The sequence below is a fragment of the Ochlerotatus camptorhynchus genome, unplaced genomic scaffold, assembly GCF_037179485.1.
Source record: "Ochlerotatus camptorhynchus isolate MF236.1 unplaced genomic scaffold, CSIRO-AGI_Acam_v1.1 ptg000471l, whole genome shotgun sequence".
NCBI classification, from domain to species: domain Eukaryota; kingdom Metazoa; phylum Arthropoda; class Insecta; order Diptera; family Culicidae; genus Ochlerotatus; species Ochlerotatus camptorhynchus.
In genome coordinates, this window is record NW_027040957.1 from 567,019 (window position 1) to 579,249 (window position 12,231).

A 12,231-nucleotide genomic window follows, 5' to 3' on the forward strand; every position below is an offset into this window, starting at 1 on the left:
AATACATGGGCCGGCACCAACGGCTTTACTTCCCTTCCGAAGGAAGATGTGACCAGAGATTTTTATGCCTCAGAAAAATCCCACCTGGAAGCAAGCCACACTTACCACTACACTGCACCATCTCTCTGGAAAATGGCCTGACGTTATGATTTAATAGAACGTAATAGCAGGGAGAAGAAAAAGTGATAGTTGTTAAAAATTTTAAATAAGTCAAAACTATTTTCAATACCTATGTTTTTTTATCAATTACTTCTAACTCTTAATTTATTCTATATTTACATTCCTATCAATCAAAATCTAGCTGAACACCAGCAATAATTAAAATAAATAGCACGTCATAATAATCATAACATTTTTTCGACGATCCATTGTCACAATAAACAACGTCAATCCCCATCCACGTCCACAAACGCTGCTTGGATTCTCCGAGTTTGGTGCGGCATGCTGAGAGAGGAACAAATTATCGCTCAGTAACAATAAAAATCAATTTACACATTTGTGTGACATTACCGCTCAGCATTCAATGGATTTAGGTTCGTACTTGAATTTCGACAAACAATTACTACCGCAACCACAACAATAGCGGGGGTTGTACTTAATGAGCGCATTTGCTTACAGTTTATAGCATTTTCGGATGATTACGGTGGACTTATTTTTTTGTAGTGTACTGCGGGTGAGTTTCGGGATCTGCTGCGACGGGGATCCCAACCGGATGTGATATTTCGTTTAATTAGTTTTGTCGCCCGGCGGTTTGAATTTTTGTTATTCAATTTTATTGTTTCGCATGCATCGATAGAATACTCCTAGTAATCATTTTTCAAATAGAGAGAATGGATACACTTCATGTATTATATTTTAGATGCAATATTGTTGTTCAGAGCACGTATTGTTGTAAATTGTTTGCTTTAATTGTAAAATTTTAATTGTAAAATAAAGCCTTCATGCTACGCTACACGAAATTCAAACAACGACTAAGTATAAAATAGTTTTTCGCTATACGAGTTAAACGAGTGGTCAATAAATAAGAAGAGATATAGGTAAATAGAATACACAATTGAGATCTCACGCCGTTGAAAACAAAAACTGTACGAAAACTGAAATCATAGTTTTGAAATCACTTTGCGGTACGGTTACATACGAGTTATACAATGTAATAACCAGTAGTAACAAATTAGACCTTGATAAACAGAAGTTCAACACAAAGCACACTCTCAAAAAATGCCATACATATCGGATAACACAGCAATACTTGCTCAAAAATGTATAAAAATACTAACTGTAGCGTAATTGTGTCGATATATCTAAGCTATCGGTAATAATATCTCACGGATTACAGTTGCCCGTTTGTCTACATATACTGATCAGCGATTCTAGTGGCCCTCGTAAACCTATGTTCTTTCCCTCTATAACTTTTGGTACGAAATCATAATCAAGCAAGTCTTATTCGTTAAGGAATGTCGTAAAAGTACGGTTAGTGTGCTATCAGATAGCGCTTTGCTCGCTGTTTAATAGGTTACTGTTTGCTAAACGGTAGCCTGTGATGATATTTAACGGTAGAACTTTACCTCAGCCTCGACGCAATCTTTCATCAATTCATCCAGCTCTTGGTTAGGTTCACTGGAATGCTCACTAATGAAACGGTTTACTTCATCAACGCATGTGCTTTCAAGCGACGTCAACAAATCGCCGACATGTTCCCACTTTCGATTATTATGCAGTTTATGGAGCAATGTTTGGCTTTCCCCTGCAGGAATTTTGGTCAATGGTGAAATCTTTGCACCCGGAGTAAAGATAAATGGTTTGTATACCGATTCCACTGGATTGGGTGTTGCAGTGAACCAGTGGCAGGAGAGGCCGCTACTTAACAATACCGACACATGGCTAGAAAGCGATTTCTGTTCGATTCCGGCGACTCTTAACGATTCGAACATTTGAGCCACGGTAAAGGATCCTTCCCCGGCAGGTTCACTGCCTGGCCACGATCGGGAACCATCGGAACCAAAGACCGAAGCAAAGTTTAATTCTCCCACTCCATCCCACACACCAGCCGCCTGCAGTTTCGATTGCAGATCCTCGGAACATCGATCGATTTGGGTTCCTACCGAAAGTCCTGGTTTAAGAGCTAAACTACCGGAGGAGACCTTCTGTGCAGCCCAGAAGCATCCTACAACGTTCAGTATCCACGCTTCGTTCGGATCACAAATCACATATGCTGCCTTGGGTGCATCTTTGGTTTCACCAGCGGGACCGTGCTGATCATTTAACGATACTAGGACGTCGACGGCATCGGATGCGCTTGCAGCACGTTCCAGGCCCAATCTACGGAGGAGAAGAAGAACAAAGGAGTAATAAATATTTAAAAAAAATACTAAATTACCTTGCGGACTTAAAAATGACCTAAGATATTTTTAAATTGACTTAAATTACACACAAATCGCTTTGAAACGATACAAAGCGTATAAATGGACTTTTTGATTATATAAAAAAAACCTAATTAACTGTGGTCAATTTTTGACTACTGTCTAAGCATATAAAATATTTTTAACAGCAGTCAAGTGTGTGGTTCATAATAACGCAATATAACCAAACAGATTTGTGGAATCTATGCGAATAAATTGCGATCCATTTCCTTTATACCAACCTTTCAATGGGGCGTAATTGTATTTGTAAACAATGGCTTTAGCCGCCGATTTCTCGCGAAGAAAAGCTCACCCATGAAAACTAATGACACCAACAGGTAGAGGATTTTTTTCTATGGGGTGTCCCAGAATGTCTAAGCACGACTTTGGAACACCCCTACTTGTATCAGATGACGTTTAAACAGCTGATTATCACGCTGAATCATTGTTTACTCTTTGACCAACAGTTTCGTGTATCGCAAGTGTCTTAGCGGTGCCGGTGGTGTAGTGTGGTAAGCGTGATTACCTATCACCCCAGCAGGCCGGGACAATCCCAGTCGGCGCCGTTGGGATGTTCTGAGGCATAACATCTCTCACGCCTTCCTTCAAAAGGGAAGTAAAGCCGTTGGTCCCCGGTTCATGAGTTGATGAGTGAATAGGTAGGGCCAGGAGTGGAAGCTGCCTCCCCTGCCGTCGGTAGCTTTGGTGCTCAGCACGGAAAACAAATCAAGGAAAAAAAGTGTCGGTTTTTTACATTTCCTTGACAATGTGATGCATTTCTTCGAAAAAAACGCAAACAGGATCGTGTACAAATGGTATACTATCCCCAACATTTCTCTGAGTCAATTAGCGAAATTGGAAGGTGTAAGCATCGGAGCCGTTCGAAACGCGATTCGGAAGTATGGTGATGAGGCAACTTTCCAGGACAAGCAAAAATCTGGACGTAAACCGGACCCTGTTGACCGAAATCTGTACCGGAAAATCGTGCAAGCTTTCACTCGCTAGAAAAGTGCTTCGGTTCCAGACGTGGCTAAAAAAGTGGGATCCGCGAAGAGTGATGTCCAGCGGTCCATGACAAGAATGACGGAGACAATGACAACCGATGTTTACGTGCGTGAGTGTTTAAACAAGCGGCTATTACCCATGATCCGCAAACACGACGCCTCAGTACTGTTTCGGCCGGATTTGGCATCGGTTCATTACTCCGAGGACACGGTAGCCTGGTATAAAGCCAACAAGGTCTAATTCGTACCCAAGGAGATTAATCCGTCAAACCGTCCCCAGGCCAGGCCAATTGAAACTGTCAAGGCAGCGGATTCCGTTACGAAGTTTGCGAAAGACTAGGAAAGAGTATCCAAAATTGTTGGAAAGGCATCTGTGCTGAAATAAATGAGTAGCGTGAGATCAAAAATCCGCTCCTTGGCTTACGACTGATCGGATCTAGGATTTTCTACGTTTAACTGTAAGAGAATCTTATTGGGCAGTATAGAGAACATGAATATGAAATAAAATCGAATTTGCTGTAAACAGAGTTACGTTATCGTTTTTTTTTTTTTATCGTGCTTAGAAATTCTGGGACACCCTATACCAGCTTGAATCGGAAGGGTGAGGTTTTATTTGCGAGAAATCGACGGTTAAAGCCATTGTTTACTAAACCAATTACGCCCCTTTGAAATGTTGGCACTGATATATCAGATGCTCTAGATTCTGCAAATCGTCCTGGATTTCAGTTCGTGCGATCCACTAGTTCAACCACGCTCAATAAAATGTCCTCAACTGATGTAAGCAGATTTATGGGATTTATGTTTTGGATTTAGTATCCATTTCCATGTACTTATATAAGATGTATGAGGATTTCCAAATCATTCACGACAGGGACAATATCCTTAGCAACAAAACATGTTCATGACGTCCATGAAAATTAATTAAAATCGAATTATATGGATAAAAATGCTCTAGGAACTCCAAACCTCGTCATGGACTTCAGATTATATGATTTACTAGTTTAACAACGACTGAGACAATGTCCATAGTAACGGACGATATGAAAGCAGAATTCAGGGGGTTATAAGGAAAGGGTGCAGTGACATACCTAAAAAATAGAAAATGGCAATTATCGCTACTTTAGTGTTGATAAGTGTGTACGGTTCATATTATCTTATAAACTCACTCGCACCCCTTTTCTTTTGACTCCCTCAACCATGGTTTCAATGCGTACAAAAAAAAATTGCATCGAAATTTATTGTTTTCCTACTTTAAAGGGATCCAACAATTTCCGGTCAATTGACTCTTCCATAAGACAAGACACACCTTACCAGATCCGTCGCGTTGAGTTTACCATCGACCGGATGACCCTCGCTGAAGGTAAGTCCCAAGCAAACTCCTTTCTCGTTGGATCCACTCTCGGCTCCCCAAACTCCAGCTGGTTTGCTCAAAATCACAGAAAACGCTGCAACCCCATCAATCTCAGCTGAATCGCACTGCAATTATGTGGCAAGAACAAAAAAGAGAAGTAAAAATCAATCAACTTGCAAAGGACGGCCGAAAAACTAAAATGTCATTACTTTCTCTGATCCGCTGCCCTCGGATGCTGCGTAATGGTGCACTTCACTAACTGCAGAGTCATCAGCTGGCAGGCGAAGGCCGTTCCGCCCATAAATGATCGTCTTGCCTGCCTCAATAAATGGAGCAAGGACGACGAATGCTTCTCCACAGATTCCAGACATTTTTGTTACTTTCCACCTTTTTCTCTCACTATCCAAATCGATAATGAAGTGAAAGTTGGTCCGCACGGAGAACTAGGAGGATATAAAGTTTAATTTTCACCACTTTCAGAACCAGAATTCACAAGCTGTTTAGTGTTAACAAAAGTACATAACATTTACCGAATTCGGCACAGTTTCAGATACGAATTTTACAAATTTAATCACTTTTTCACTTTACACAACTTTTTTCTTCGGATGTGCTTTGTGATGTGGGAGATCTGAAGAGAGATTCTGTTCTGTCATCATGAATGCCATGACAGTTCGGTTTGGCACTGGCCCACAATGTCCTTTATTAAGGTCCAGGCCAACAGGCTTATTGGTGTTAGTGAAATGTGGAAATGTTAATTCAATGCAATGTTTATCTTTTTACACGAAACAGCTGTTGGCAGTGACGTAAATCTCACTGTTCGCGATATAAAGATTTTCACTTTCGGTTGTATTGGTGAGATATGTGAGAGGGTGTTAGTGAAAATCCGAGGAAAATAGAGATTGCTAAAGTATGATTGTGTCAGTGATTTGTTTTCAATTTTCCGCTATTAAGTTTTTTCCCGATGAAAACATTTTGTGCATACGTATACGTGACGTAGTGTACATACGATAAACGTCAGCAATCTCTATACATATCATATCGCTGTCAATCTCATTATGACTGATCGAATATCGAATTACATACATTTTGAGGTTAGCCTGAGGAAAATAATTAACAACTTTACACGGCGATAGATCCCGTTAGTGTGCGTGCGTTAAACGTCACTAATCTTTATGGAATTTTATGGTAGAGTGACGTCGTCACTTGAGTGCTCAGTAATGTTTACAAATTTTTGCTTCTAACACCAGCAAGCTGCCTGTTGGCGTGCACCTTATACAAAAGTCATTGACTGGCCCATCAGGATTTTTGATGGAACGGATGGAACTCACCTGAGAACCATCGTCGTGAGTGACGTACACGATAAGAAAAAAGACCCAACAGTTCACTTTTAACCTACTATTGACTAGTTTGTCTTATAAATTTTATAGATTCCATAGATAAGCGGAGGCACAAAAAGTTGTTTTGACAACCATGAAAAATAAATGATCTTACTGGCATCCGTGAAAAAAGTTCACGCCATTATAGAGCTCTTCGTTGTGCAGTTTTGTTTTGTTTTGTGCGTGAAAGTTCAAAATGAAGTGCAAAGCAAATCTTTGCAACAATGTATCGAGGAATGGTTTGCTTTATATATCTTTCCTTCTTCCGTTGTCCGCGAAACAAATCGGAATGTGAAGTGTGGAAAGCGTTTTGTGCTCATAATATTACAATACTTCTCCCTCAAACAACACCATGCTGACGTCATGCTCGTTTGGCTACACTAACGGACAGTTCGTTTGGCTATATTATATTTTTCCTCCGCTTATCTACACTGAAAAAAAGTTTTCACTTAGTTTCTATTAGGAACGCACATAGTACTTTTCCAAAAACAAAAACAATGATTTTTACCTGAATATCACATACACAGCAAAAAAAAATATAATATCGATCAATGTAATTCAAGCTGATGTATGAAATAATGATGTAATAGCAAAAAGCAGAAACAATATTACATCAATGGATGTAATTTTGTTCGCAAAATCGATGTACATCGTACAACGTTATATTACACAACCGATGGATTGACCTGGTTGCAGCAGTTTGGATGTAATATTCAGCAACTTTTTTTTTCTGTGTAGCTTTAGAAATTCTATATGAGAAATCATATAGATTTCATTGGACACATAACGTTCATGTGATTTAGTGGTGCAATTTCCAATTATGGGATCACATTAAAGTTATGTGAAATTCACATGGATATTTTCCACTGGTTATGTGATTTATTTTATGAGTGTATGGAATCTATAGTATCTATAGTTTGTCTCCTTTTCTCCTTCTAATGTTGTCAAAAAGGGAGGAGTAAAACCACCAAACATGGGTAGTAAAGTGTGGAAACCCAACGTTGAGTATAAAATCATGTTTACCTACTTTTGGGTACACTATTCCCATTTTGCTTGAAATTTAATCAATTTGACATTAAACTCAGTTTAATCATATCGAATGATTTAAAATTAATCCTCTCTTTCTAAAAAATAAGCATCTGATAATAATCCCAGTTTAATCATGGTTGATTAGATTGTAGACTATGTTTTTTTGAATAAATTTTAATCATTTTTGATTCTATTTTAATAATTTTTGATTGAATTTTAATATTTTTAGATTATATATCAGTGTTGCTCGCAGTCCTTCGGATCGAGCATAGAAAACTATTTTACAAAGTATGCTCTCGGCGATACTCAAACTAAAATTTTAATACAACAAACATTAATCACAGATGCACTTATCATTAATAACAAACAACTTACATTAAGTTTTCCTCAATATAACTACTACCAGTCTCACTGCCAACACTCCTATACTCGGTTTTTAGGACCTATGTTGAAAACATTAATTTATTACATTTACTGACTATCAAAATACAAACAAACTCACGGTAAGTAGCACAAAATATCATGAACGAGCAAACCTAATATCGACCAACAATCAGCTGACGAAATCTACAAAAACACCAAATATAACTTTCACAATATTTACAATAAACTATTGCACATACAAAATTGACTTCACACTTATTTTGCTAATTAACTACAAGTGGACAGACAAATTCACTTCACTAAATTAAAAGATGAGAATTTCACCATCTCGTTTCGATCTTCAGTGTCAACAATAACAAATTACGATGGCTGATCCCACTGCGCGATCAGCTGCATGCGCATGTATGTGTGCCATTCATTTAGGTCATCTTCATCAGCCGTCGAGAACTGTCAGTGGACGGGGCGTTCACGGTATTCGCCCATTCGCAACTGGGTGTTCACTTTCACCGACCGCAACCCTTTCGCAACCGGGTGCTCGTTTTTACCAACGGTAACATTCCCCCACCCGTAAACCCTGTCGCTGATTCACTCGGGAACAGTACGGGGATTACTATTTTCCACCTCAATCTCCAAAACCGCTAACTTCGATACTGGTCGCAGCTTCTCACCCCGGCTGGTCTGCACGGACGCTGAGCGGATTCTCCCATCACTGCCAACGAACACTTGCGTCACTAGGCCTCGCTCCCAGGTATTCCGCTTTTCGCCATCAGCCACAAACACCAGGTCTCCTATCGCCACTTTTCGATGGTCCAAGTACCACTTCGACCGTCTGTTCAGGGTCGGCAGATACTCCCGCTGCCAACGATCCCAAAATCCATCCGCTAACTGCTGCGCTCGACTATAGCTGCTCCGCAACGTATCAGCCAAATCCACCGGAATCCTCGACGGTAGACATTCGGCCGACGATCGACCACGCAGGAAGTGATTTGGTGTTAGCGCTTCTTTGTCTTCCTTCACGTTGGTTGACACGTACGTAAGTGGACGTGAGTTGACCAGGTTCTCAGCCTCGATCAGTGCAGTCTGCAGGATCTCATCCGTCAGCTTCCGACCATCCGTGAAGACATGCAGTGCCTCTTTCACCGAGCGTACCATTCTCTCCCAAGCGCCCCCCATATGTGGCGCTGAAGGTGGGTTAAACGTCCAACGGGTCCTTGCACCAGTGAACGTGTCCGCACAGGCAACGTTGATCTCCTTCACCAGATCTCGATTGGCACCGACGAAATTCGTACCGTTGTCCGAGAAGATCTCAATCGGACTGCCACGTCGCTTCACAAACCTCCTAATCGCCATTTTGCACGACTCCGTCGTCAGGCTGTACGCCACCTCCAAGTGCACCGCTCTGACAGTTAAGCACGTGAACAGTGCCACCCATCTTTTCTCCTTCCTTCTTCCAACGGTCACTTCTAGCGGTCCGAAATAATCGATGCCCACGTTTGAAAACGGATCGATCTTCGCAGCCAATCGCTGTTCGGGTAGTGGTGCCATCCTGGGCACAGTTGGTTTTGCCTTCCGGATCTTGCACCACATGCACTCCCGCATCACTTGCTCCACCAACACGCGTAGACAAGGTATGTAGTATCGCTGCCGAATTTCATTCACTACCGTTTCCCTGCTACCGTGGCCATATTGTCGATGATAATGTTGCACCAGTCTCTTGGTCACCACGTGATCTTTCGGCAGAATGATCGGGAACCTCGCATCAAACGCCACGTAGTCAGCCGCCTCGGTCCGACCTTCCATCCGCACAATTCCTTCTTCATCCAGAAATGGTGATAAGCGATAAATCGGACTCGACTTTTCCAGTGGTAAATCTTGAGCTACAGATGAATCCCGATTCTTCATGAGTGTCTTCACCTCGTCCGCGAACTCCTCTGCTTGCACTATCCTCCACAGCAACGATTCGGCAGACATATATTCTTCCTGCCGCAACGGTACCTCAACTGCTGCAAACGCTATACGTCCAGCTTGCTTAGCATCAATCGGCAACGCTTCGATCGGCATCTTTTTGATCCGACGACGACAGTTGGACACAAAACGGAACACTACTGCTACCGTTCGCACCATCACCGTCCACCGAGAAATATGCTGCATCCTCTCCATCAACCCCTCAGGCAAAAGAATATGATGCAGCAGCACGCTTGCGCGTAGTTCTTCTTGAACCTCCACCACCGGACGTTTCTGCTTCGGCCACTCTGACACGTCTTTATACAGGAACTCCGGACCTCGATACCAACGACTCTCCGACTTGATTTCCGTTCCTTTTCCCCATTTCGTTAGGTCGTCTGCTGGATTGTCCTTCGTACCTACCCAGCGCCAATCTTCAGGGTTTGTGATGCTGAGAATCTCTCCGATTCGGTGGGCAACGAAAGGTTTGTACCTTCGTTGGTCGGACTTCACCCACGACACAACAGTATACGAATCGCACCACAGGAACCACTTCAAAACAGGAACAGAATGACTATCGCAGATTGACTTCATCAGCCGCGCGCCTAGAACAGCAGCTTCTAGCTCCATTCGTGGCGTAGACAGGTACTGCAATGGTGCCACCTTCGCTTTTGCCTCAATGAATGCGCAGTGAACGACTCCGCCGTCCTCAAATCGGAAATAAGCAACGCACCCGTAAGCCGCATCGCCAGCATCGGTGAACACATGCAACTGTACCGTATCGTACGCCTTCGAATCTAGTCTGCCCAGATAGCACCTAGGAACTCGGATCTCGTCGATCAGATGGAATAACTGTGTCCATTTCACCCACCGTTCATAATGTTTCTCGGTCAGCCTTTCGTCCCACTTGATTCCACTGCGCCACAAATCCTGCATGATGATGCGGCCATGTATGAGCAGAGGAGCCAAGAACTGCTTCGGATCAAACATACTCATTATACACCGTAACGCAATCCTCTTCGTTGGCCAAGCACCTTCCCGAATGTATGGCTGAAGGTCTTGCCGAATCTCCGTCGAGAAGATGAAGTTATCTCCCTCCGGGTCCCATAACATCCCCAAGACTCGTTCGAATTCGCAGGACTTGTCCACTTCTAGCGGCTTCGCCGCGCACTTTGGCTCTCCAAGCGCCTGCAGGACCACCTCCGAGTTACTGACCCAGTTCCGTATCTCGAAACCTCCATTTGCGTGCACCTTTCTGACATCCATCGCTAGTTTGACTGCTTCCGCTTCAGTATCGGTGCTGTCGAAATAATCATCGACGTAATGCTTCCGGACAATAGCATCTGCAGCTTCAGGGTACTGCTCGGAATGTTCGCGTGCGTTCAGGTTCTTCACAAACTGGGCAGAGCATGGCGAGCAACTAGAACCGAAGATCACGACATCCATCACAAAAATCTCCACCTCTCCGTTCGGACCCAGGAACAGAAATCGTTGTGCTTGACGATCCTCCAGACGAACCTTTGCTTGGTGAAACATCTCTCTGATGTCACCTCCAAACGCCACACGTCTCTCACGGAAACCACTTATCACAACTGGCAACGAAGTTATCATGTCCGGTCCCGTCAACAGTTTATCGTTAAACGACACGCCATGTGCTTTCGCTGCCGCATCCCAAATCAATCGCACCTTGCCCGGTTTCTTCGGATTCACCACGTAATTCAAGGGTAGGTACCATTCCGTTCCCTTCGGCGTCTCTTTCAACTCCCGCTCGGTGATGCGATGCGCGTAGCCTTTGGCGAGATATTCCTCCAACTGCTTCTGCAAGTTTTCTCGCACCCCAGGATTTCGTTTCATCCGAGCTTCCAAACTTCGCAACCGCTTCAAGGCCATGTCAAAGCTTTCAGGGAATCGCACGTCATCTTCCTTCCAGAGCAGTCCGGTTTCAAACCTCTCACCAATTCTCTTGGTCGTCTTTTCTAGGATCTCACGCGCTCTGCGATCTTCCCTTGACTCCAATCGAATCACCGAAGTTCCGACCTCCTCCAGTTGATAATTCTGCTTCAACGCTTCATCCAGCTTCTTATCTGCAATGCTACATTCTTCACACACACAACGATGATGTCCCAAGAAGTTTACACTGCTGACGACATTTGGACGCGGGCCATACAACGTCCAGCCGAGATTGCAACGAACTGCAACAGGCTCACCAGAATCTCCAACTCGGGAGTCCAATGGCGCGATCAGGTGGGCGTTGTCGATTCCAATCAACACCTTCGGTGTAGCTACTTCGTAACTGGGAATCTGTATGTCCTTGAGATGTTCGAACTGCTCCTTCAATTTCCGGGAATCCATCTGTTGTGTAGGGAGATCCAGTTTGTGCACCGTGCGGGCTTCCATCAAATCGTAGCGATACGGCGAATTTTTGGCGGAGATCTCGAGCGTAACTTTCTTCGACCGATTCTCTGTCCGCTGAACACCATTTGTCCAGCACATCTGCAACGATTCCACCGGCCCATCAGCTCCCAACGATTCCACCAATTCGCTATCCACGATAGTTATTGACGATCCTTCGTCGATTAGAGCAAGCGTATCAATCTTCTTCTTGCCGTTGTAGAGCGTCACTGGAGCCATCCTGAATAGTACTGCACGTTCCTGCTGACGATGACTGTTGCATTGCACTCGAGCTCGCGAGGTTCCTTCACTCGGGCCACTATGTAGCAGAGCATTGTGGTACTCCTGACAAC

The 12,231-nt window shown here is 43.3% G+C and overlaps 2 protein-coding genes across 2 annotated transcripts; both read right to left on the reverse strand.

The window, feature by feature from the left end:
• Positions 1–756: 756 nt before the first annotated feature.
• On the reverse strand, positions 757–5,369 carry LOC135712316 (secernin-1). Its single transcript, XM_065235279.1, has 4 exons — positions 5,285–5,369; positions 4,964–5,197; positions 4,710–4,879; positions 757–2,319 (listed from the first exon to the last, which is right to left on the reverse strand). Exons 2-4 carry the CDS (start codon positions 5,123–5,125, stop codon positions 1,548–1,550), a joined length of 1,104 nt encoding a protein of 367 aa, XP_065091351.1. The 5' UTR covers positions 5,126–5,197; positions 5,285–5,369; the 3' UTR covers positions 757–1,547.
• Positions 5,370–7,659: 2,290 nt separating this feature from the next.
• On the reverse strand, positions 7,660–10,144 carry LOC135712321 (uncharacterized). Its single transcript, XM_065235283.1, has 2 exons — positions 7,783–10,144; positions 7,660–7,726 (listed from the first exon to the last, which is right to left on the reverse strand). The coding sequence occupies exon 1, from the start codon at positions 10,115–10,117 to the stop codon at positions 8,129–8,131; it is 1,989 nt and encodes a 662-aa protein (XP_065091355.1). The 5' UTR covers positions 10,118–10,144; the 3' UTR covers positions 7,660–7,726; positions 7,783–8,128.
• Positions 10,145–12,231: the final 2,087 nt, after the last annotated feature.

Coding starts and splice junctions, on each gene's coding strand:
- LOC135712321 (XM_065235283.1), bottom strand. CDS start 10,117: ATGGAGCTAGAAGCTGCTGTTCTAGGCGCGCGGCTGATGAAGTCAATC.
- LOC135712316 (XM_065235279.1), bottom strand. CDS start 5,125: ATGTCTGGAATCTGTGGAGAAGCATTCGTCGTCCTTGCTCCATTTATT. Junction 4,880..4,963: donor AGGGCAGCGGATCAGAGAAA/GTAATGACATTT, acceptor ACATAATTGCAG/TGCGATTCAGCTGAGATTGA. Junction 2,320..4,709: donor AACGCGACGGATCTGGTAAG/GTGTGTCTTGTC, acceptor TCTCCTCCGTAG/ATTGGGCCTGGAACGTGCTG.